Below are 27104 nucleotides of genomic sequence, written 5' to 3'. Positions count from 1 at the left end.
AGGAATGATTTTTAAAAAAATAAGGTTTAGTTTGGAGTCTTGATGGAGCATCTGTGGGTTATAACATGGTAAACATTTATTAGTGACTTTAAGGAATAGGTAAGGTTTACTGCCAACTTAATGTTATTGCACACTGTTTAAAATCGTACATTCCAAGTGTATTTGCAAAATTCTGTTACTGTTATATTTGGCAAGAATAGCATTATTGAAGTTGGAATTGGAATTGGTTTTGGTCTTGTTGGGGTTCCTAGTGTTCCACATACCTGTGAGTCTTTGTCAGTTTGTTTTAGCAACCTTTCATAGATAAAGTGCTGTGAAAATTGCAGAAAGGTTAAATTGGATGTTGTTGATCAGACAGTGCTAACCCAAAGTGTCAGAGCAGATGTTCTTGGGAATCACCGGTCCTTACCATTTTCTAAACATCACACTCATTCTAAAATCATGTACTGAGTATCCAAACATTGAACAAATGCAACAGGAAGTAGGTGTTTGCTGTTTAAGACTGTCATTGAAATTTATGTGTTGTTTACTCGTACGAGCAAAAGAACATCAAACAAAATAACTATGAAATTTCCACAATAAAAAAAGTCATGCAAACTTATTTCTGCCACAGTGGATCCTCTTGGTTTGATTGGGGTTTTTTTTTTTGGTTTATACTGAGTTACAACCCAGGGAAAATTTTAAACTTTGCTTTGCTTTTGTAAAAATGGTATTGGTTGCACATGAAAGGGTATTTGTTGTGTGGATTAAGTGGTTTGTGAGCAGGATTGGATAATACATAATTATGTTTTAATTTTTTAGAAAACTGTGGGACGTATTTCCCAGAAGTGAAAAATCATCCAGACAAATATTTACAAAGATGTCCCGAGTCTGTAAAAAAGTGGCTGAAACAACTGAAGAGTGCTGGGAAGATTCTGCTATTAATTACTAGTTCTCACAGTGACTATTGCAGGCTCCTGTGCGAACATATTCTTGGGTAAGTGCAATGTCCTTTTCAAATTATATTGGCCAGGCAGCAACTGGAGATAAGGCTGAGCTATAGGGAAATCCATTCGAGTTTCTTTACATGCTGTGAATTATTTGGATCTGAGGTTTCTGATGGGCCTTTCTCTAGTGGAGTGTTACAGGGTACTCGAGGCAAAGTACTCCATCTATGAGACCATGAGCTCTATCTCACCCACAGCACACTTACATCCTGCATTTTTTCTGGGCATCTTGATAGGATTGAAGATGACAGGGAATATCTTACAGGCCAACAGCCAATACATCATCTGAATCCCAATTTTATTATCATTTTTTTGCTCAGCTGGCTTATTCAAGCAGCTTCTTTTCTATGCTTCTCCAGTGGTGAGTGCAAGTAGTAGTAATCTGCACGGAAAAGCTGCTTACAAACACTTCTTCCCAGTGGTGGTATCCAAGAGACGGTTGTACATGAGAAATGTTCATTTACAGATCACAGCAGAAACGATAGAACAGGTATTCGTTGCACTTGGCATGCTGTTGAGATTGATAACTGCTGATCACAACAGCTATTTTTAGCTGTAACATAAAGAATGTGACTGGTCAGATTCAGCAGAACCACCACTTGGACCCCTAGAAACAAATTAATCAGTGATGCAAATAGCTAGGTGGGTGAGACATGATATTTAAATAATGAATCAAAGAAACAAAGTAGTGCAGTGTGAGCCACCCCAGCTATCTGGAAATGCAGGGGAACTGCAAAGTGAATACAGAAAACCAAAGATAAAGCCAAAAACAGCGACCTCCCAAAACCAGCCCTGCCAGTATCACTTCTCTTTTGTACTCTCTGGGTGAAATGCTAAATTGAGCATCAGCTGTGCTGGTTCTTGTTGTCTTGCTCATTTCTGGGGAAAATACACATCCTCATGAGAAGCATTTCTCCTTATTAAGATGTCAGCGAATTATGTCTTTTGTGTAGATCAGTCTGGGTTTTTTTCTGATTGAAAATTCGGCATGCAGATAAGTTCTTGGCCACATGTAATGATTTTGGCTTTCTTTTCCTTGATGAATAATGTTTCAGTTTTTTAAGGCAGCTGAGAGATCCTGCTGGAAGACAGTAAGCAAGGTAGCAGAGGCGGTCATTTGCTTTTCAAAAGCGAGAAGAGAGATGTTCTGCTAGAAGGATACCGGATCACTCTGTCTTTCCTCTTAAGTGTAGGATGTTTTACAGTGTTGATTATAAGCAGATTTTCCAGTGACTCATGCAATGTGCCTTCCAAGACATCTTCTCAAGAATTGAGTACTCCACTGCCCATTAGACCTTGCTAAAGTTTTTATTTTCCTGAAAATAATTTTAAACTTTTTATTGGATTTGTTTGTTCCATGCCTCTTACATCAGGCAATGAGACTCTACAAACCCATGCTGCCTTTTGCAATACTGGAATACAGGCTAGGTTCATACCTAGTATCTCTGCCCTTAATGTCATTTTGACTAGGCTAACTACATTTTCCTCTTGACATAAACCCTTATGAATTACATCTATGTTGTCCTTTATCAATTTCTTTTCCTAATTTCAGTTAATCAATATCATACTGAGAAGTTCAGAAGTGTATAGTATTACATCAAAAAAACCCTAGGGATAAATATGTGTGTGAAGTTTTATCCTCTTACTCTTAATATCCTTGCACCTGTTAAATTTTTGCAGTCTATTTAAGAAGTTCCCTTTTGGCTAAAAAAATTACTGTCAACATAAAATCAGCACTGGGAAATTCATGCTTAAGTGTATCATTTCCCATTTCAAAAGCGAACCATCCCAGTTGTGTTCATCTGACCGAGGCGACCTAAACTGAAAGACATTTTGGTAAGAAGAGAGGAAGTCTAAGAAAAACTCTCATTTTGAAGTAAAATGAGAAGCATTTCCCAGCCAGAGCACACACATATTGCTGAGATCAGTGTGCAAGGCATGTAAGCACACAGAAGTTCATGTGAGTTCATTCACGCAAGTAGCAACGTCATGGTGTGACTCCAGGCTTATGTACAATCAGAATGTGTGTAGGTGAACTGAATGCTTAGGTGTTGGCAGGAGCACACCCAAAGACAAGTCAGTCGCACTGTCACTGAAGCCAAGCATCTCATTTCACCTTGTCATGAATGTTAGCCATCTAAAAGCTAAAAGTTTTTGAAGCTGCTCATTTTGACTCCCTCTGTGGTTAGTGGAGAGAAAACACTGGGCATCATCCTTGGCAATTCCTTCTGTCTCATAGAATTATGTCTGAAGTAAGGGGGATGAATTGCCTTCTAAGAATGCAGATGTTTCTCCATCGTCTCTGTCTGTGGTGTAGGACTCTAGCATGCAATTTTTGGATAGCTAAATTTATGTGAGATACATCCTACTCTTTGTCTTAGCTGTTTACTGTAACCACATGCCACAGCACCAAGCACAAGCAGTAACTGGAACAGATTTTATCGTAAATAATGTTACCCAGTAATGTAACACAAGGTACTGGTTCTCATAAACCCAGCAGTTTTGCATATGAGTTTTAACATGATTCAAAAAGGGCTGTAGATAACGCCTCTCTGGCTCATAGGGGTTTTTTCTCAACAATTCAATAAAAAAGTTACCTGGGTCTTGCCAAAACCCTGTTCATTCCATTTCAGTTTTTTTTACACAAAGCACTCCAGACTGTTCCCATAAGTCTTCATTGTGCTCCTGAAGTGTTGGCTTATATTTTGAAAGTTCAAGCTTAACTTATTCATGGAAACATTAATTGCACTTTATGCTAATTTGGAAAGTTTAACTCTATCTATACTTCTTACCTAAGATCTCAAGAGCTGTGCGTGAGTAGCTCAACTTCTGGAATCTTCCACACAGAAGATAATTTTAAAAGCATGCCATTGTCATATGTGATATTGGCTCTTTTAAAAAATGAAGGTTTATATATGGTCACAAGTGAAGAAAAACAGACAAAGCTAAAATTTCAATAGAGGAAGAAAAAGTAAAGATGTTCTATTTTAAGGCTGGAATGTAATTTAGAGCATGGGGAGAGCATTCAGGGTTTTTAGTTAAGATATCTCATTCTCATGGGAAATTGTCTATTATTTGAAAATGGCATGGTTAGCTAGTTTTCTTCCAGTAAACTTCTTCTGTTGATAGCATTTTAGTGCCTGGACTTGCCATCTGGCACTTCTTTGTTCCATGCAGGAGTATCCATCATTTTGTAGGCAATATAGTCACCTAAGTAATAAAACACATCACAGGTATGAAATGTTTACATTTTCTAATAGTAAAAAATAACTACAAGCAACATTGGTCTAATTTTATATTTCAGTCACTTGAAAACTTGTAGGTAGGTCTTGTCATTATTTCTTGCCATGGTTTCCAGCTTGATGAGGTATTAAGTGAGGTCTAATAGATTCCTTAAAATAAAGAATACCCTGATAGAGTAGAAATAACTGGCACCTCCAGAAGTAGACCATCTCATGGTAGGACACGTGGCATGAATGTCCCCGAGGGTAGCCTGGTTTTCCTACTGGCTTTGTAACGGTACTGACGTGCATACAGGTCTCTACAAAATGCCTAAACTTAAATAAATCCCACTTAAGTAGTGTGCCCAAATGCACAGTCCCATTTAAATGGATGGGATCTCCCCAGTTCAGATATTCGTCCGTATTTTCATGGACCTAATGACCTTTGAAAGAGTCTGAATTTAGTGGTGTGATTCAGCTTGCAGGTTAAGAGTGGTACTTGGTGGGTGTTTATCTGTGAGCCACGTGTCTACCCTCCATGTAGCCAGCAGGAAGTTAGTCAGAGCAGAGGGTGGAGCCTGAAGAAAGAGCTCAGCTCACAAAATGGCATTTCAACTTTAGGGTATGTGAAATCATCCTTTAAGACTTAATCGGCTGCACTAATTAGAACTCTGTTGACTACAGTGGCATCGTAGACACCCACTAGGCATACATACAATATGGATGTCAACAATATACGCACCGGTGTTTAAGGGTTTTGGTCTTCAGTTACTTCCTACCCCATCACTTCATGTATTGTGCTTTATAAAAAATACCCCCTCATTTATACCTGCCTATACTTGTCTCTGTATATGTTGTCACCCAAGATTAAAATATGTCTTCTGTCACATGTTCACCTGAGATTTAAACACTCCCTGGGCCAAAGAACATCCTTTTACATGCAATGAGTGGTTGTGACGGTACAGCACTGGGGGGTTCTCAGCCAGCTGTCTTCTCACTTTCTTCTCGCTACTTTCCCAAGTCCTGAAGAGCATTTAGTGGCATCTTAACTAATTCATTAGTTTAGCTAATTCACTTTCCTTTACTTTCTAGGAATGATTTTGAAGAGTATTTTGACATTCTGATTACAAATGCTTTGAAACCTGGTTTCTTCTCCCATACCCCAAATCAAAGACCTTTTCGAACTCTTGGTAAGTTGCAGTTCTTGTCTGCTTGCCTCTGTCCAGAAAAGGGAAAAATAGACACACCAACTAAAAATCAAAAACAAAACAACAAAAAAAAAAGGTCAAGAGGACTGGATAACATATTTTGAAATGTAGTCTTGGGGGAAAAAAGGGCTCTGTACAAGATTCTTTCAGAGATACAGAGATACTAGTAAAAAACTCTCTTAAGACTGAGGAGCACTAAGAAATTAAAACTTACAGTGATGAGGACAATGAAAAGGCAGATTGCAAAAGTAATTAAAAATGGTATTGAGGCTCAGGAATTGCATCATTAATAAAAAGTAAGATCCTTTCTCTTTATTGAGCTGACATGGTCATGCACAAAAAATGAAATTCAGTTTTGGAAAAAAAGCATAGCAGAAATATTTCAGAAATTTAAAGGAAATTCATGAACAGTACAAATAAAATTGCAAGGCTGAAGGAAATCATGATGGAAATCTGACACTATTAACTGTGTGTACTTTGGCTAAATAATGACAGAGTAGGCGAAAAGGAAGTGCCCGTGTGCTCACTTAATTTAATTAAAACAATCTGAAACATTTGGCAATGTTGCCCCTTAGGTAATTAAGGTTGTAACAAAAGTTGTTTATCAGAATAGTGTTCATTGAACTACAAATAATGGTAGGAACATGGCCAAAACCAGTTCATTTTTCCATATTTTGGTAAATAGCCTTATGCCTGAAAATTAATCTTATATCTGAAATAGCCTAAGTCAGCATATACATATAACTGTATTTTAACGTTTTATGACAGGAAAGTCAGCTGTTCCATCCCAAAAGAAATTTTGCCTCTGGAACTGTTACAGTAAAACTCAAATGAGCAACAGAAATACACATTCAAACTGCATTTTAATGTTTCACCAATTTATATAGGAAAATAAGAAAGAAATATCTTCAATGTGATTTTTAAAGTATTAGTTCAAAGAGGAAACTGCCAAATTGACAATATCTGAGAAAAAAAAATAAGCTCAGAAGTGAAATTGAAACTATTAATATGAAACAGGGGAAAGCAAAAACATAAAGAGTGAAAAAGGCTCCTTTCTGTAAGCATTTTATTTAGTTTCATATAATGCAAATTGAAAATAAAATGTAATTCACTTTGGATATTCTTTAAACAATCAGATTAGCCTGACTTCCTAAGGAAATCCTGCTGTGTCCCTCTGTCAGTAATCCAGCCAGCAACTTTTGAACCGGTTGGCCAGTTTCAGTAAATTTAATAGACATCCAAAAAGTTCAGAGATATTTCAACAAGGGATGGGGTTTTTTTGTGCAAACCAGGGCAGAACAGAGAGAAAAGACTTAAAATAATGTCTCCATTGAGAAATATGGTGTTGCATTATCTTAATGACATTATTAGTTTGTAAGTACCGGTCTTCATGAAGCTGTTTCTTTCTCATGCATTCAGGCAGGATCAGCATTCCCTGGAGTCCTCTTACTGACTTATTAGTTTTCATTTGCTTTAAGTTTTGGCATTGCAAAGAGACTCAAGTAAGGGTTCATCACTCAATATTAACACAGAATAAAGCCTATTAAAATTGAAAGCTAAGAATTGTAGGGCAGGTTTTTGGAGACATGTTCTTTTAAGAGATTGTGAACCATTAGAATAGGAGCAATTATATAAGAAAATATAAAAATATAAATTATTTTTTGTTTGTAATGTATCTTTCCTGTCTTTTGCTGCCTTCTCTCTGTGTTCCTCACAACAAACGTACAGCTTCAGAGTAGATACCAAGGAACACAGTTCATCTGGTAAACACTATACAGTGAAGCTTGGCTGTGGGGGCAGTTACAGAATCACAGAATCACAAGGTTGGAAGAGACCTTTGAAGATCATCAAGTCCAACCATTCCCATCCTATGCTAAACCATATCCCTAAGTACCTCATCTACCCTTTTTTTGAACACATCCAGGGAAGGTGACTCAACCCCCTCCCTGGGCAGCCTGTTCCAGACCCTGACAACTCTTTCAGTAAAATATTTTTTTCTAGTATCCACTCTAACCCTGCCCTGGCACAGCTTCATGCCATTTCCCCTTGTCCTATCTCCTGTCACCTGGCTGAAGAGACCATCGCCCACCTCCCTACAACCTCCCTTCAGGTAGTTGTAGGTGATGATAAGGTCTCCCCTCAGCCTTCTCTTCTCCAGGCTAAACATCCCCAGCTCCCTCAGCCGTTCCTCATAGGATTTGCCCTCCAGCCCCTTCCCCAGCCTGGTTGCCTTTCTCTGCACTCGCCCAGGGACCTCAATGTCCTTCTTATGTTGGGGAGCCCAGAACTGCACGCAGTACTCAAGGTGTGGCCTCACCAATGCCAAGTACAGGGGCACAATTACCTCCCTAGACCTACTGGCCACACTGTTTTTGATACAAGCCAAGATGCCATTGGCCTTCTTGGCTGCCCAGGCACACTGCTGGCTCATGTTCAGCCTGCAGTCAACCAACACCCCCAGGTCACCCCAGGTTACTCCATTTCAAGAAATTTTGTAAGGCTTTCTATGGTATCAGTACCACTGAAAATTCAAAATTTCACTTTCTAGTTTCTATCTTCCTTTTGCCACTATAGATTTCGGGCAGAAGAGGCACCGTGGTTTAGACCCTCTCTTCTCTGAAAGCACTAGACCTATCATGGACACAAAATTTCCTTATTTTGGCTTTGAAATAGGAAAAAATTAGAGGTGGACATCACAGTCCAAAACCACAAAGACTTCTTGCTCTAAGGGAAGAAAGCTCCAGTATCTGAAACAAAGCTTGTTCTGTGAAGACATTTGTTGCATAAAATGAACTGGAGATCAATCCTGTTTCTCCTAGGTTGAGTCTCAGCCATGTTCTTCCATCGATCAGTGGATCTGAATTACAATAATTTCCTAGTAATGCCATATTCCCTTCTGTTCCAAGGGAATTGTGTTACAGATGGACTTAAGACACAAAGTATGGAACGTGTTCTTTAATTTCAAATACCCCAAGTATGGCATTGTGTATGGGAGCTAAATTTTATATATATATAACAGGGGACTTCAGCTGCAGATTTACTTAGGGAAAGGTTGTGAACTTAGGATGAGGATAAATCCTGTCCAGTGAATAATTTCAAAAAGTTCAGTAGACGTTTGAAGGAAACAAGGAGAAGATGACAAAGAAGGCATTGTCTAGAATTGTGATATCAGATAACTAGTCTGCAGAAATGTTATTTCAGTAGACGAGCGATTTTAGAACTAACCCACTTAGAAGCCATAAACTATTTTTTTTAATTGCACAATTAAAAATGTGTCATTGCTTCACTTGTTTTTCAAGACATGCACCATTTAAAGCAACAAAACACTGCTTGAAATCTTAAAAGATTTGTGTGACTGCTGTTTATTGAATCAGGGTACCAAAAAAGCACAATAATTAATTATTTAATTTACATCATCTTCTTTCAAAGTACCATTCAGTTAAATGCAGGAGGAGTTTCTATGTTTCTTTCCAGTGCTTAGAACCACTACGTTCATCTAGGAAAACAGGTTTTTATAGTTAGGGGTAGATTATGTAACAGGACAACTTATGAGAACAGTGCTACACAAAAAAACTTTGCTCCCATAACACAGGTACCCCATAATTTACTTGTTATTCACAACGTTGCATTTTATTTTATACCAGGAAATTCTTAAAATGATTCTTGAAATACTTAAATCCAAAGCTGAGGGTATAGCATTTTCTTTGCTTTCAACAGCTATATCCAGCTTAAAATAATACGTTGTTCCCTGAAGGACTTGAAGGAATACGAAAGCAAATACAGTTGTGACTCATCTGATAACATGTAGTAAACCAAAATCTCTGTAACATTTGACAGCAGGGCTTTCCCTTTATCATTTCACTCCTTCCTGTATGTCAAAAACCTAATTTGACTGCCAGTTCTGACCATTATCAAATATATATATTTTAGAATGCAAAATTAAAATAGAAATGCTAAAGATAAACCTAAATTCCTTTCAACCCTTCTATAAGTCAGTATTCCCAGGGAATTCTCATTTGGTCCTAAATAAGACTTTTATTTCCAGCTCAGGAACAATTACTGTCTTTTTTGATCTGGGTTTATTTTTTAATGAACTGAAAATGTGTTACTGATTGTTTGGTGTCTGTACAATGCATATTTAAAAATATATGTATGTCTGCATATATATGTGTGTGCTGATAGGTAGAGGACAGAAACTACCCTATGTATGGAGTGCCCGTGGATGCCATATTTCTGTGAGATTGTGTGTCCTTACCCAGTGCACAGAGAAACAAACCTGCTCTCAAGTTTTCCAAGTCCACTGTCAATTGCATTTCCAGGCTGCCTGCCTTACTCCTCAACTTGAATTTGTGTCCAGCATACGGTGCCTCTGCTACATTGTACAGCCCCCAAGTTAGGAAACTTGTCCTCCAATTTTTTACAATTCTCTGGTCACTACTATTTTAACAACTTGCTACAGAAGCTTTTGTCCTCCTTCCTTCATTCTTCTCTAGCCTTCTGAAAATAGAGGGGAATGCTATGACCTGGAAAGGCCAGTTAGAACAGAAGATGAGGGGATGAGATATAAAACTGCGTATTTATAGGCTGAAGACTGTCACTGATTATTAGGGGCATCAAGACTTCAGAAGAAGTAGGTGAATCCCATATCTGCTAAGTACCTAAGTTTTCTTCTGCCATCTTCTGGGACATCTGAGCTTGACTATTGCCAGAAATGGATACAGAACTGGGTGGAGAATCAGGGCTGATCCTATATAACTATTTTTATGCATTTATATTCTAAGGCCTTTTAGGCCTGAGGAGTGGGATCAGGGAGGGAGGGAGTGCCTTCATTTTCCTGGAAGATGAATGTGTAAGTCACATAACTTCTTTTTATGCATTCTTCTTATTTCAGACTTTTGTCTTTACCGGCAGAAACATACCAAAATACTACCCAGTAAATTTTTAAGACCTGCAGTAAAACTGTAGAGTATCTATTAAAAATGTGGAAATTTTTAAACAGATGGTAGTGCACCATTAAAAGGGAATATCTAATTTAAGTACTTGCATTATTCACTCTTTTGAAGAACGTAAATTCCATCTCTAGAAAATTCTGACTAAGATTTTACTCAAAACACATGGAATCCAGTCCACAATATAGTTCAGTTGCTATAATTGCTATGTAAAAGTATCTTGCTTGCTACGTCTAAAGTGAAGGCTACCTTGGTAAGAAGTTTTGGTTTTCTTCCACATCAGCCTGTGAGGTTAAAACTCAAGAGGACTTGTTCTTTTTGGCTACGTTATTTGTTCCAGTCTCCTCTTCTTACCAATCTTGTCTTTCTTTAGATCATCAGAGCTTCATATTTAAATGTAGATTCAAATTTAAATTTAAAAATAGTTTTCAATTTAGCCTTTAGCTCATGACAGATATGACAGCACATTTCACACAGACTTGATAGTTGTTGGAGAGCTCGCTCTGCCAGTATGAACCCTACCCAGATGCAGGGGCTGTGGTCCTCAGTCTGCAAACACTGTCATAGTTGTCACAAAATATTACTTGTGTGAAACACCTCCAGGCACAGGTCATTGCTAGGATTAAATATGACCGTTTCTTGCACTATTTGACATGGATCCCTGGTGCCTCCTTATCACTGAATGCTGAAGCTCAGATGCCTACTGCTCCCTCGATGAGCAGCAAGGAAGATGGGAGGAAGGAAAATCTCCTGATCTAAATGCAGAGGTGCACAAGGGTGTGTATGTGAGACAAAGATATGTCAAAGAGGGGCTGGTGGAGCCAGGTGAGAGGATGGGACAGGAGGAGGCAGCATAAGAGCAGAGCAGCACATGTAAACAGAAAGAGGAGAGGGATTTCAATCTGATGGGCTTTTCTGAATTTCAGGTCATTGCTTTTTGACTTCTCCCATTGCCTCAGGGAGGACTTTTGGAATAAGTCTAATGTGTCATATATATCCATCTACTATGTGGATTCACATTTCCAGCTTGCCCTCTGGCCACAGCAGGGGATATGCCACTGCCCTTTGTGGAGGTGCTCTGGGATCAGGAAACATTTTGGGGGAGAGACTGCAATAGGCCTCTCTTTCTGCTTCTCAGAAGTTACAAGTAGAGTAACACCACCACTGGCAAATGCCCCCTGTGTAATCTGCTCTTCCAGTGGCTTGAGGTGTTCCTTTAATGCAGCTGTGTGGGCTGCCATTCTTCTGGAGATCGTGACTGTTCATATCAGCCTGTCTGGAAATGCTCTATAACACCAGGCCACATAATAATGTATATCTGCAGAGAGCTTGTGACAGAGTGGTATATAAAGGTTGCACTGGACGAAGACTGTGTTATTCAGGAGGAGTAAAGTTCATAATGTTTCCCATATGTCTTCTAAAATTGCTGCCTTTATATTGTTATAGCATCCCACCATGCCAGTGTCTGTAAAAGCAATGCAATTCGTTTTAGGGAAATCTTGGTTAGCAATTCTGTATAGCCTCTTGGCACTATTTTTCATGTATTTTCTGGCGATGTAGAAAAGGAAGGTTATAACCATATTTTTTACTCTGGATTTTCAAAACTAGGTGGTTTTGTGATGTTACAATCAAGGGTCTCCTAACTGTCTAATATCAGATAAAGGTTCTGTATCTAGCTTGCAGTAGGAGGTCTACTGTGTAAAGGCACAAAGTGTGAGAAGTAATTCCCTGCTTTTATGTCGACTAGGGATTTTCAGTTTATCCATCATTTCTGGATACCTTCTTTGGCAGCATGGTCAATGCCCAATTCCCTTTTCTGAAAAGTGGCCTAGGCCAGTCCAGCAGGGCTGACAGTGGGGTGCACATAAACTTCATCTCATATAACAGTGTTTGTTTTCATACAGCTATTCATCATCCACTGGAGGAGCTCAGAGGGTATTTCCAAACATCTACAATGTCAGCTTCCTTGGTCAAACGTTTCACCTCCATCCTTAGTTTAAATTATCTTAGTCTAAAACTATTCCCCTCCATGTACTGCATTTGCACAGATTTCAGTCACTCAACAGATTTTTTTTCTGACTGTGTAAACAAATCTCTCAGGGACTTCTGGTTTCCCAATGTTATTGGTGCTGCAGACAAATATTTTTAAAAATCAGTTTATGTAACCCAGTAATCAAAGGGATTCTCCAATTAGTCTTTTTAAAGTCTGCTAGATAGTACTTGTGTGCAGTTTAAAATCAACAGTTTGAGAATGATTTGAGCCCAGAGAGGTGATCATTTCTTCTCTTGTCATCATTTGTAATTAAGCTATGCAGCAGGTAAGATGGGAGACTGTAAGGGAAATGTTAAGGACATCTTTTCTAAGAGTTAAATTTTATTTCATGTTTTCTAAACATAGCCATAGTTGATAATAACAGTCCGGATTTGTTTTTACATTTTCAGTATAGTGGTCTATTTGAAAGCATTTAAAACAGAGGCAAAAATCAAAATAAAGTTGGGCCAGTGCATACCCACATGCTTTTGCAGAGCAGATTGCTAAAATCACAGGCATACTACATTCTTAACAGCTGATAGCAACATTTTGGCATAAGGTTTCATTTTTTTCTGATAGTTTTCATTGGATACCATATGTGATGGTCATCACCTCATAAAAAAAAAGAGTGGGCTTTACATTTTGGTTCCACAGCAGAGATACCAAATTAGGAATTGAGGAAGTCCATTTTTATCACTAACTGGCAGTATATCTTTTATACACCTTTTGTAACATGATGCCAGGGGCCACTCTGCACTTCACACTGATGGTATTGGTATCTGCTCATACAGAGACAGTTAAGCTGGTGTAATTTCAGTAAGTTGCCATTTTGTAGTAGTCAGGGTGTGTGGTAGCCAAAGAACAAGCTTTCCCTTACAGTACATCCTTTCAGGCAGTCTGAGCAGAGAGGCCATTCCATTCTCCGAGAGAGAGGAATGGAGCATTCTTCTTTTGTTCTGTTTTTCTTGGAATGGGCTTCATTGGTATTTGCTTCAGAAGTCTTGGGAGGCCAGATTCACATTGCATCGTGTAGACGCAGTCTTGCCAGCAACTGGTTTCACTTGGGCATTTTACAGCAAATCAGAACCTACAGCTACCAAGATACAGGCTAATTCTTTAACATTTAGTCTGTTTTCCCAAATATTGCGGCTTGTGAAATCACATGCCATGTGTAAGTAGGAATTTCTGCCCATCCCCTACTGCAAACCTCCATCAGTAATGCAATTTCAACCACATTTGAGTGTGGCCTAGTGTTCTCAGAAATATTGCAGCCTCCACAGGCTGGAGAGTCAAAAATGGGCCCATCGCTGCCAACTCAGAGAAAGGCTACAGTGTAAACTTACCCCTGATCAGATACTGGAGTATTCATCCAGGAGACCCTGGCCACAAATGACCCAGCCACTGGAAGAGTATACATGAGACTTTGGGCCCTATTAGGCATTCACTGAATCCAGCTGCAAGACACAACTTCATAGGAAGCTAGGCCCCATTATTTCCACTGTTGATAATAAACAACTCCTAGTTTATTAAAATAAAACCAGGGAAAAAATAGTCTCTGAAGTATGAGACCTCTTTGTTTCTGAGTATCAAGATGACTGCTGAACTATGGATGCATTCTCCGATATCTACCCTTCTTTCAAAGAAAAAACTAAAGTAAATGTGTTGAGCCAAGTTCTTTATATGTTTGCATAGTGTTCAAAGTACCTCAGAGGATAAAAGGAATAAGAAGTTATTCATTCTAAACTCAAAACAGTGAAAAACTGCAAAGTGCTTCTTCATAAAGACAGCAGGGGTTGCTTCAGCTGATTATCTTTGATATTAAATACTGTGTTTGGCACAAAGCTGATAAGAATATTACAGAAAGCTAGTTCAAAGAAAGCTAAAGCTGCTGCTTTCAAAAGCTCAGTATCAACAATATTCCTTTTGTTAAAACTGGAAAACATGTTTAGCATAATTGCCAAGTACTCTAAAAACAGAATTCTTTGTCTATGGAAAGTGTATTTTCTTTTTCAAAAGGAGTTAGAGTAGCTAGCTAACACGACTGCAAAATCCTGGTTATTAATTATATTACATTATATTCAAGGCCTGGACAAAACTCAAACTCCAATTCTTTGAGGCATTGTGCAAGCACATGATAAGAGTCACTGTCTTCAAGGAACCCGCAGACCAACCAGATAAACAAATGGTAGGGAAAGAAAAGCACTGACTTCTCTGCTAGAGCCAAGGAACCCAGAGATTGAACGACTTGCCCATAACCATATCTCTGGCAGATCTGTATATTTAACTAAGATTTCTAATGTCCTAATCCTGAAGCAGTGAGGAACTGTAAACGTAAGTTTGCGTAAGGACTCAGTGAGATCCTTGACTGTGAAAATCTTTTTGGGGAAATGAAGATAACATACTTGCAAGTAATTCTGCTGGATTTACTTTTTATGGTTCAGCAATACATCCTTTATAAGTTCAAGGAATTGGACCTACAAAATTGATGTGTTCTGTACTGAAATTATTCAAGACATTCAATAATTATTCAATACTTATTTCCAATTACTGAAAGCAATAAGCTAGAGTGGTTGTTTGGTTTGGAAAATAGTTCCATACCAATGATTTCTTAAAAGTGATTATTGGTAATCAGGTCATGCTTATGTTTAAGAAGAAACTTCTTTCATAGAAAAGCATATCAAATGCCTTCTTAATATGGTGAATTGTTATAAGCTTTCCAAGCCTGTGTGCTAAGAGCAAGTTTATCCAGTAACCTATTTCAGTGAAACCGGTTGCAAAATTTCTAAGTCATGGTGATGCTTTAAAAATAGTTGCTAAAAAGATGAGATTAGGATTTAAAAGCAACTGTTGTTTTAACAACATCATTTAGTAAGTGTAAACTGCAGATAAAATTAGATGAGTAGCTGTCTATAACTGCATTTAAACACATACACCATTTGTGATCACCTTCTGGTGTTGCTATTTTATTTTCTTTTATTTCAGGATATTAGCAGAGAATGATACAGTCTGGTCTGGATTATACCTGCAGGACCAGAGAGATAAGGCAACAAAAGCTCCCACACTTAGGAAGCCAAATTCATCTAAAAAATGCATCGTGTTCTTACAACAGAATGAGCTGCTGTCAGCCCCCTCCTCGCTCTGTAGTGAGTCCCCACAGAATGTGAATTGCCATATCCTAGCCTGTGTTTTCAAAACCAAAGCCAAAATATCTAAATGACCAGTTTGTATTCCAGACAAAACTGCTCAACAGACTTGTCTCCTTGAACACGTGAAAAGATTATTAAAAGGAGATGATTTTTTCCCTCCATAGTCTCAAAGACAGTCAAACACTATACAACATTTAGAAGCACAGCAGTCAGCGTTCAGTATCAAACATTTATAGTGTGATGCTGAAAAATACTTGGGATTTACAGATTTTGCACTGAATGTGAAGAGACCAAATTCTCTGGAAGACAAAAGCAAATGCATATCTTCCATACATGAGCAAGACCAGCTCTCATTGCCGGCTTTTCAGGACCCATTCCAAAATAATTCCTTCAGTTCTCATGCTTATGCTTCCATAGAAATGCTGAAAGTTTGAAAGGGCTGGCTAAGCAATTGCATCTGAGGGACACATAAGGTTACTTTTTAAATTTATTTTTATTTTATTTTAAGGTTTTGTGGGGTTTTTTTAATTTATTGAAGAGAGCATTAAGATTTAGTATTAATGATCCAGTAGTTTGTGGCTCCTTTATGTTGAATATGTGGGAGCTCAGACAAGTATAACATAATACCTGAAGAATGTCTAACAATTATTTATATAGATAATTCAGATTTCAGAATTCTCAAAAAGAAGGGGTTTTTAATATTGCTTCCCAGCACACTTAAGGGTCTGCCCAAGGCTGGGGGAAGAGCTGAACTGGAAATATGAAAAGACAGAAAGGAACAGTAGGAAAACAAACGATGCAAAACTCACAGCTGTTTTGGCATCAAGAGAATACGTATTTCCTTTTGACCCGTTTTGTGGATGGTTAAACAAATACAGGCCAGGTTGGATGGGGCTTTGAGCAACCTGGTCTAGCAGAAGGGTTTCCTGCCCATGGTGGTGGGGTTGGAACTAGATGGTCTTTAAGGTCCCTTCCCCCCAGAACCATTCTAGGATTAATCTATGATTTTATTTTGTCCATGGAGTAAGAAAGATCCCAATGGAAAACTTGTAAACTCATGGAGATCATTACCAGACTTTCCTATTGTTTACAGGTAGGATGTTACACCCCTGGTAGCTTAGTTCAAAACCTGGCTTCTCTTCTTGCCAAACCTCTATCAGAGAAATGGATAGTTTTCAGAAGCTGGTTCTTTTACATTGAGTTGCAAGCCTCTCTACCTTATACAAAACGGACTCACAAGTACATGGTAAGGGTGATGCCAGATGTCAAAAACAAGGTCTAGCCTGAAATAAGTACCAGCAATAGACACAGAAACCACAGCACATAGAATCTTCTCTGCCCATCTGTCATTTGGTATTACTCAGATGACTCCAGTCGTAGGCACTGAAGAGCGAGCCAACACAGTCAGTGTCAGGCTGTGCCGCGGCCCGAAGGACAGTGCCCACGCTGTGCTCTATGGAATACGTTGGCCCCATTGACTCAGTACTGCAATCTGCAGTGGCTGTCCTTCCCCTTGTAGAGCCTTTACACTACTTCTCTGCAACTGGGGTCATTGTGCTCTCATTGCCTAATTACAGGTCTCCAGTGCTAATCAAGAGCCCCTGAGAACCCAAACACAGATCTTGCAGAAGTGCAGGACTTATGGAAGACCCATACCTTACCAGTTTACAACTGGACTAAGGTGCTGGAGGACCTTAGGGCATCTCAAATGTCTCTTGGCAGCAGTGTATTAGCAACTGAACAGGCGCAGGCTACCTGCTGAGTAGAAAGCTGTGATCTGTGTGGGTCTGCTCTTATATCTACAGCAGCCAAAATCTGTATGCCTGCAGGATGGATCAATACAAATCCATAAATTTTACCATGCCACTAAGATTCAGTGCAAACCTGTGTGAATTACATTAGTTCAGTTTAAACTTCATGTTGTAGACCTTCAACAGCTGTCAAAATCCACAAGGAATTTCTGGAGGAAAGAAAGATTGCCTACATCGTAGGGGGGCTTATCACTATGACTTCACAGGAAAAAATTCTTAGCATAGATCACATGTGTAAGCAATAAGTGATAGAAATGAGGTATTTATTCATCTTTCTTCTCTCTTTAATTGATTTCTTCTGTAGGATTCAAAAATAAGTAGATTATTAGACCGAGAACTTCATAAAGAGTAACCTTGTGCCTTGATTTTTAATTGATTTGGAAATCAGGACTGAGGCAGCTTGTAGTAGAACAAAAATAGAGAGTCGTGTATAGTACATTCCTGGCAGAATGAGGGCTGGCAACCACTGCAGAAAGCTTCCCTTCAGCATAGTTTCCATGAATCTGTATGTGCTGGTTTTCATTAAGGAGTTTTTGAGTTCTCTTGTGTGTTCTTCCAAAATGTCAGGCTTTTGCTAAGGTTAGTCTGTACAATTGTTTTACGTAGAAAGCACATTGTACATTTTTGTACTGCAACCATCAGATTTGCTGTTGGAAGCAGACAGTGAAAGGAGCTGGTTAGGAAGTCCTAGAAATGAGCTGAGAAGTTGAGGAGGAATCAAGGCCAAAGCCCGTGTCGTGATCTGGTTCGCTTTGACGCAGCAGTGGATCTTTGGTGGGGTTTCACAGTTTCTAAATACCAAGGCTGACCTAAAGTTTGTGAAGCATCCAGGAGAACTATAAAGTAGTAAGTGGCAGAGGAGAGCTGCAGCAGACAGCAGATGTGGGTTTATTGTGCATGGGGTAAATCTCGGGTGGGTAAAGACTTACTTAGGTCAGGAGCAGCTCCGCCTCTGTAACCCAATGCAGGGAAATAAAAGGTCAGAGAACACAAAACCAGGCATTACTTTGGCTGGCAAGCGATGGTGGGACACCACATTGTTTAGATGAGTAGCAAGTCCTCTGCAACTGATGTTCAGAAGGGAATTACTTCTTACAAGAAAGCTCAGGAAGAGGTAAAAGTGATGATCATCTTTGCTCAGTTTATTCTTCAGTCTTTCTTTGTTGTTCATGTAGGGCTCCAAATGCCTTAAACTTCAATATGTAGGTTAGATGTCTTTCTAAGTAGAGTTATCGACCCCAGGACCTTTTCTCTTCGTTAGTAAACACGTTCATCCTAATCTGATTCTTATCTGCTCTGAAACCACTTTGTATATTATTACTGTCCGCAGATCCCAGGTGTCTCTGTGATACTGCCAGAGCCTTGCAAGATGATTACTTTTTCTGGAACAATAGTAGTGAGAGATTTTATCAGTGAAATTCCTGCATAAGGAGATCTGGCACAATTCTCTTGGTTCTGAGAAACAAGGTAAAGTGCATTTTCATATATAGACAAAGTGGTTTTGCAAGCCACACAAAATGCACAGATAAGGAATTGGAAAAGTTTTTAGGAAGTGTCACAGAGATCATTGCTCTTTACTTCTTAAAAAAGCTTGTTACTACAAATCTTTCATGTCCATCTTCCCATCAAAGAATAACTAAATGTACTTTGCCAGAAAGGAATAGTTTCCATTTTTCCTTGCCATCTCCAGCTCAGTTACATTGTTCTGAGATTTACTGTGACTGTTTTACACCCAAAAACTTTTCCTCTTTGTTAGAACATTAATTTCCTAATGCTTTTCATTCTCTTTATTAAATATGAAGTTCTACCATATCTCAACAGATCTCATAGGAACAGGATTTCTTCTTGTTTTTCATTCTAGTGTTCCCTGACAAGCCTGGCCCCACAGCATACTTAAAAAACAGCCAAAGTCTCTGCCAGTTGTTCTAACCCTGTCAGGTTCTGTGCCCCTCCATTGAATTCATCTATGATCGTCGTCCACGGGGCCATGAAATTGTACCCAGACCTCAAGACTGAACTTGCCATCACCTCTCTCTCTTCTGTCACATGCACACGCCTTGTCCTTCCCTTCTGCTTCCTGTCCACCACAGGTCATAAATCTCAATAGGGAGCTCAGTGGGCACACCACATCCTAAATAGAAAGGAGCTGCAAAGGACAGAAAAGGCACAAAGCAATGGGAAGAATATAAAAATATTTCTTAGTTTCTCGGGCCCTCAAGAGATGTTTTCCCACTGTATCTCATCTTTGCATTCATGGCTTGAGCAATATCACAGCACCCTTATTTGTTCTTTTATCCAGTATAGATAAATCCAGTTCTCCCTCTCTAATCTTCATCTTACTTTGTCCTCCAGAGCCACATAAATGGCTGTTGTTGCCACTGTACCAAAATACCTCATGAACCTTAATATATTGACACTCACAGTAGTTGTTATATATGGGAGCTTTAACGCTTCTGTTTAAAGAATCACAGAACAGAATCACAGTGGATTGAAAAGGATCTTTGGAGAACGTCTAGTCCAACCCCCACAGGGCAGGATCAGCTAGAGTGGGTTGCACAGGATTGTGTCCAGGTGGGTCTTGAACATCTCCAGAGAAGGAGACTCCACAACCGCTCTGGGCAGCCTGTTTGGGTGCTCTGTCACCCTTAGAGTGCAGGATTTTTCCTCATATTCAGATTGAACTTCCTGTTTTCCAGCTTGTGCCCATTGCCCCTTGTCCTGTCACTGGGCACCATTGAGGAGAGTCTGACCCCATTCTCTAGACATCCACCCTTTAGATATTAGTTAGGACTGATCAGATTCCCCCTCAGTCTTCTCTTCCCCAGGCTAAACAGACACAGCTCTCTCAGCTTTTCCTCATGCAAGAGATGCCCCAGTCCCCTCATCTTTGTAGCCCTCCACTAGACTTTCTCCAGTAGCTTCCTGTCTTTCTTGAACTGGGGAGCCCAGAGCTGGACACAGAACTCCAGATGTGGCCTCACCAGGGCAGAGTAGAGGGATAGGATAACCTCCCTCAACCTGCTGGCCATGCTCTTCTTAATGCAGCCCAGGATACCTTTGGCCTTCTTGGCCATGGCCACCACTGGCTCATGGTTAAGTTGCCATCCATCAGGACTCCCAGGTCCTTCTCTGCAGCACTGCTTCCCAGCCAGTCGGCCCCTAATTTGTACTGGTGCCTGGAGTTACTCCTCCGTAGGTGCAGGGCCCTACACTTGCCTTTGAGGAGCTTCATTTGAGTTCTCTTCACCCTATTTTCTAGTCTGTATGTTCATGCAAAGCACCTGAAGTCAGGTGATTCCCTGACCCAAAAACCAAGCTAATCCAGATCAAACCATGGGTGTCACATCCCATCCCGTGTCCTCTGTGTAGCAAACCACAATCCCTAAAATGCTAGCCACAGTAGGATACTTTTTTGCCCTGGTGCAGCCCCATGGACAAGCCACCTTCTCCAAGGATGAGCACTCTTCCCAAGGACATCCTTGGGCACAGGTCCCCCACACCTCTCAGCAAGGCACACACTCGAGGAGCTGGCTGCATCTCAACCAACCTGCTCCCCAGCTGGCCCACGCTCCAGCACATCCATGGTCTGGGGAGGTCTTCTAGCTTACATTCTTCTCTATCTCCTGTTCAACTGTAACTGGTAATGCCACCTAATTACTGACCAGCACAACTCCAAACAATTTTTCCTCTTTAGTACTTTCTGTTAAAGGCTTTCTGCAATGAACCCTAATGTGCACATTGCTCATGGCAAGGGTGCACTGCAGAACCCCAATTTTTTTTTTAAGGATTGGGGTTTTTTTTTTCATAGAAGTGATACTAAAAATGTGAAGTGCAGTATAGAATATTGTAAAAGCTTCTATGGGTCCTGCTTACTGCAATAAAATTGTAAAATCATTTGTGGTACATGGTGGAAATACGTCTCCAAGGGGAGATTTCTCTCAGTGGTTTGGGCTGAAAAAGACCTCAAAGATCACCTGGCTCCAACCCCCCTGCCGTGGGCAGGGACACCCTCCACTAGACCAGGTTGTCCAAAGCCCTATCCAACCTGACCTTGAACGCCTCCAGGGATGAGGCTTCCACAGCCTCTCTGGACAACCTGTGCCAGGGCTTCACCACCCTCATATAAAGAATTTCTTCCTAACATCTAATCTAAACCTGCCCTCTTTCAGGCTAAGGCCACTGCCCCTTGTCCTATCACTAGATGCCCTTGTAAACAGTCCCTCTCCAGCTTTCCTTTACTGTAAGGCAGCTACAAGGTCTCCCAGGGCCTTCTCTTCTCCAAGTTGAACCAAGCCCAACTCTCTCATCCAGTCTGCATAGGAGAGGTTTTCCAAATGGTGCTTAACTATTTAATGCCATCGTATTTGGATTATAATTACAGATTTTTTTCATTAGTAGTTGAAGAGGGCCCTGGACAACCTTGTGTAGATCCAGGCTGGAAGTTGGTGTCCCTGCCTGTGGCAGGGGGGTTGGAGCTCTATGATCCTTGGGGTCCCTTCCAACCCATGCTATTCTATGATTCTATGATTCTATGAAGTTCTAAGTATTGTTCATAGCCTATAAAAATAGTCACAACTGAATACATATATGAAGCAATGTCAAGGTAGTCTCTTCCCTGACAGTCATATTGAAATGGGATTAATATCAGTAAGATTTTTAAGTGTGTAAAGTAATGCTTCTCTTCTACCATGAGATAAAACCAAGTCTTTGGTCAACAGGAGCCACAGCTCCTCTCTCAGAAGTCTCAGGCATTAGCTATTATTTCCAGGAAAAATTGATTATTCTTCAGGCATCCACTTTTGTGTAGAGATATTGGGAATGAGCATACTTCACAACTTCTGAAGAGCAGAATATCCATGAAGCACTGAGAGAAGCAGCTATTTTCAAGTCCTTTTTTTCTTCCCTGAGAAACTTCCCCTTTTCAGACAGGAGAATCTATGTTTGAGGGTTTTTTAACCTCCCCTCAGCAGCAGGGAGATGCTCGGGCTCTAGTGGCTGGGCCACTGTTCTCCAGGAGTGCTCTCAGTTCTGCTTGCTGGTAACTGTTGTGGGTTCTTCTGTCAGGTGGACAGTTTGAGCAAGGGTTTAATAACTGCTTTCTGCAGCCACCAAATGTTTGTAGTCTTCTTAACAGACAGAAGGCACGGTGGGTTTATTTTTTATTTTTAATCCCCAAATTTCGTTTTTTCATCTTTCATGGAACCTTGAATCTTACGTTAGTTTTTCAAGGCTGATGTAAAACTACCCCCTTCGTAGGCAGCTGTTCTGCAGGCAGAAACGATCAATAAAATTGAATGTAGGGGATTAAGATAGTGTGGTAAGTTAGGAAAAAAGAATGGACCTTTTTCATAAATCAAAAGTCAACTTGGCTTTATAAATAGTTTTTACATAAAAGTTAATGAAAACAGCTATTGTGTATTGCAGGCAAATGAGTGTGTTCAGTGACTACCCATGTTCATGTCTACTTTGCAACTGTCATGCCCTTCAAATAACACATTTTAGGAAACTGAAAAAAACCCTAAACCTAAAGCTCATTGCTTTATGAAGACAGGGCTGTTCAGAATCAAATTATCTATTCTAGTTTATATTTTATACCTGAAGTTTTAGGTGTAGGAGAAAAAAAACTTAGTCTTTCTGTAATTGAGGATTAAAGAACTTTTGTTCCTCTTTTTATTGTTGCTGTTCTTTTTTTTTTAATGTCTGAGGCCAAAGTAAATGATGGCAGGAAGCTTTTCCCCACCACGCTACCGTGTCAGTTTTCAGTGTAGAAGAGTACAGTCCAAGAGCACACGCCAGTGTGGCTTATTTCAGTAGGTATTGCTGGAGAGACTTAGAGGGCTCAAATACACTGGAAGATTATAGCCTGCACAGTGCAAAGAAGATGCTTTGTGGGTCTCAGTTTTATTTTAATTATGAAAATTGAGACATTTTTCTGAAGTGACAGGTTAGGTCACAACTGACTGGTGACTCTCATCTCACCTTCACTGCTTCTCTCTGCCTTCAGCTTCTATTCACTCCTCAAATTTTTGTATAGCACCGAAGCACACCCCAGTGAGAAAAATTATACTTAATTATATCTATATAAATATATAGATATAGATATATTATAGAAAAATATAGACTTAATTGGATTCAAAATACTTTCTGGAAAAGGCTGTCTCTCTCCATAACTACCTAGGGATCTCTAGGATGACTATGGTATTAATAGTGATAGGGTTATTCGCGAGCATTTGTCTATGTATTGGGGCTTCCTCATTGGTAAGGCTCTGGAGCTTCTTACAAAACTAAAGAGGTCCAGAATAAAACTGTTCTGGGAAGATAATTTCTTTCTTTCCTTGCCATTTTGTACCTCCCAAAAGGTCAATTGGGATCTTTCAAGATCTCTCAAGATCCCAATTAAAAAAAATACCAAGCTCAACAAACCAAACTTACAAAATACGTACAAGGAAGAAATTAAATTCTATAGTTACTTCCCTCTTACCCTTCCAAAATACAAGTATTCTCAGTTATAAACACAATTAAGTAAAATTATGGAAAAAGCTTCCGCAAATCTCTGCATGAACTACATTTAAAAATGCACTTGCAATTGAATCATTTTCCAAAAGGTGATTGTCTTTTTCCAAGGAAAAAAGGCCTTGCGTGTATTTCATCATATCAGTATTTGAAATAGAAACACTTTGTTCATTAGCCAGACTGTTTCTGGGAAGGTGTAAACTTAATGCTTTGACAGATTTGTAAATAAATTACTCCCATCTGTAGCGAGCTGTTCCTTTCAGCTCCTTTAACACAGTAATCAGAACTTCCTAAAGAAACTTATTTGCCAACTTCTCTAAAGGAAACACTGATTTTCTTGCAAACAAATGAAGTTTAAGTCTTGTCTCTACATCGCCTGTTGCTTGGCACAGTTAAGCAGTAAGGCAGATTTAATACAAGGTTTTAGAAATACTAAACAGTTTTGGGGTTTTTTTTCTGTCTTCTCTAGGGATTCTGTGATTTTTATATGCCATGGGCAACTTAAATGGACACTATTTTGTACTTTAGTCTTATCAGGTCTTATAAATGAGCAGATGAGTAGAAGTGCATTGTGAGAAAAGGAACTGTTAGTAATTAGATAAGTAGCACTTATGAAACAGTTTCTTTTTTTCACAGAACAGTATCTGTTTTTCCCTTAGCTTTGTCTATGGTGGCCTTTTGGAATATTGCCAGTTTCTATTATTATTGTTACTGAGTCCTCCATATGGATGAGCACACGTGCTGGGGTTGCCAAACATAAGAAAGATAATAAACTGCTTATGTAAAATTTAAAATGATGTTCCAGTTTTTAAAAATTATTTTTTACTTTGATTAGTCCAGCCTTTGTCTCACCAACCATAAGCTACCCCAAAGAAGGCAGAATCACAGAATCACAGAATTTTGTAGGGGTTGGAAGGGACCTCCAGAGATCATTGAGTCCAACCTCCCCACCACAGCAGGTTCCCTAGGACAGATGCACAGGAAGGCATCCAGACAGGTCTGGAATATCTTCAGAGAAGGAGATTCCACAACCCCCCTGGGCAGCCTGTTCCAGTGCTCTGTCACCCTCACTGTGAATAATTCAGGGTTGGGAAGAGAAACTGATTGTCAGGACTTTTCTGGAAAACATTTATGTCCTAGGGAGCTGCTTTGGCAGGGGGGTTGGACCCGATGATCTCTCGAAGTCCCTTCCAACCCCTACGATTCTGTGATTCTGTGATTCTATGATCTGATCAGACAACAAAAAATGGAGACTGCCAAAATCACTATTCACTTTGGGAAGCCATAACCTTTTATTTCAGTGCATCATGCTAAGGGACTAACATGTTCCTTATCACTTCCCTGCAGTCAGACAGGAGCGCTGGTGCATGTGTCAGGCCAATGGATTTCACAGCTCCTTCCAAGGCACAGAAATAACTCCAGGAGGGCAAAACATAGTAGTATCTTCGTGAGCCCTGGAAACCACCCAGGAAAGGTGGTTGGGCTATGTGTAGGAATTTTGGCTGCTATTCTACAGAAGGGTGCCCACAGAGTATGGCATTTTACCCCCAGCAAGCTTGTAAATTACTTTCTTCACGGAGAGCTTGCCCACAGGGCAACTCTACAGCTTATGTCATCCCCACTCATTACCTTTACAACTGGAAGAACCCACCAGAAGGATTTTAGTTAATGTGTGTAGTTTCCTGCCTCACCTCCTTTCTGGAAAAGAGAGTTTGTGTTTCTGAAGTGGACTGGACAGGCCATGTAGGATCAGACTGCGCTTGCAGGCCGGGCTGGAACATAACCCAGCTTTTGTATTAATGCCCTTGGGGCCTGAAATGACATTATTTTAAATTCCAGAGAGGCGTATCAGGGCGATAGTTGTGGATCATAAAATTTACCTGTATTACGTTGGCCTCCTGAGGCGGTAACCGGGGCTGCGGTGTGCTGAACACGTCCGTCCGTCTGTGGCAAGCGCCTGCGTGTGGTGAGAGCCCACAGGAGCGGCCCCTGGGGAGGAAGAGGAGGGAGCAGGTACAGGCAGGAGCGGCAACAGAGTCACCACCGAGTGGTTTTATTCTGCTGCAAAATTCAAAGGAACAGAATATATCAGTGACCCTAATAGCAGGTCTAAACTAGATGTGTATGGAAGTGAGTGAAAGGCTGTCAGGAGGAAGATAGGAAGGGAGAAGAATGAAGGGGTTGATGAGGAGCTGCATGCACACCTCAGTTAAACCTCATACACCCTGGGCTGGCATGGCCTCCAGGCACTTGGAGTTACTTTCTTACCCCTGTCTCTGCCCAGTCAAGTAGATACAAGGTGTCCCCTCAGGTTGTCAGGTGAGTCACTCCTGGGTCCTTGCCCCAATTTTGGTAGTGCCACAGGGCACCCAACCCCTAAACAGAGGAGCAGTGCAGGGAGGTGGCCTCAAGGGTGGTGAGCTGTTGAAAATTAACCTCAGTGTAGGTGTGGCTGAGTACGGGTGAATAACTGAAGCATAAATCCACCTGCACTTCTTAGCTTCTCTCTTAACCTCAGGTTTTCCCAAATGAGAGCTCCATGCCGTGGGCTGTGGTTTAAGAGCATAAACACCAGCCAGGTTAGGGAGAGAGCTCCAGGTTCAGACCCTGGGCTGAGCATGCAGCGTGGACATAACCTCAGCACTGCATCTGTTCAGGTTTACGTATCAGTGGGTATAACCCACAAATAGATGGCAAAGCAGACAGCAATAAGCAAGCACATGCAAAGTCTTTCCCAAGCAGCAACTCTGGCAAATTACCATCAGTTGTCATTTAAAGGGGAATAAACTTCACTGATTACTTTTTGTATCTTCACCCCGAGTGAAACCAGATGTTCCTCAGCCCATGTTAGAAACCCGCAATGCACATCTAAAGGCAGGCAAGAATATTCTTACAAGAAAAAGGATACTGAGTCTTGTTAGTGAATTAGTTTGTCCGAAAGATCTGCTGATGACGATGGGTGGACATTTCTGAATCAGAAAACATGTCCCGAGCTTTTAGACACAGCAACATGTAAATTGCCTTTCCAGCAATATTAATATTGCCCCAGCATGACTCAAGCTTTTGTTGTTGTTTTTAAAAAGGAACAGTAATTTCCCCTCAGGAAAATTGCTCTGAAAAACTGTTGAGGTTTAGGTGAGTGTTTTAATAGAATGATTTTCTGGGCTTAATTATTTTCCATTTTACCTGCTTGCTGCCTTTACATTTCTTGTCGTGGCACGTTCTTAGTCTACAGCCA

The 27104-nt window shown here is 40.2% G+C and overlaps 1 protein-coding gene across 1 annotated transcript in view; it reads left to right on the top strand.

Annotated features, from left to right (window-relative positions):
• LOC311189787 (dermatan-sulfate epimerase-like) overlaps window positions 1-27104 on the top strand; it is a gene marked incomplete at both ends in the record, with an annotated part of 181581 nt that overhangs the window by 81243 nt on the left and 73234 nt on the right. Inside the window, 2 exons of the mRNA XM_084261513.1 lie at window positions 802-976; window positions 5300-5397. Of these exons, the coding sequence (XP_084117639.1) occupies window positions 802-976; window positions 5300-5397 (273 nt within the window). The remainder of the gene's footprint in view (window positions 1-801; window positions 977-5299; window positions 5398-27104) is intronic.

The sequence above is a fragment of the Gallinula chloropus genome (assembly GCF_964237585.1).
Source record: "Gallinula chloropus genome assembly, chromosome: 3".
Classification (NCBI taxonomy): domain Eukaryota; kingdom Metazoa; phylum Chordata; class Aves; order Gruiformes; family Rallidae; genus Gallinula; species Gallinula chloropus.
Note: the sequence above shows the minus strand (reverse complement) of the source record. Positions and strands in the feature narration are given on the sequence as shown.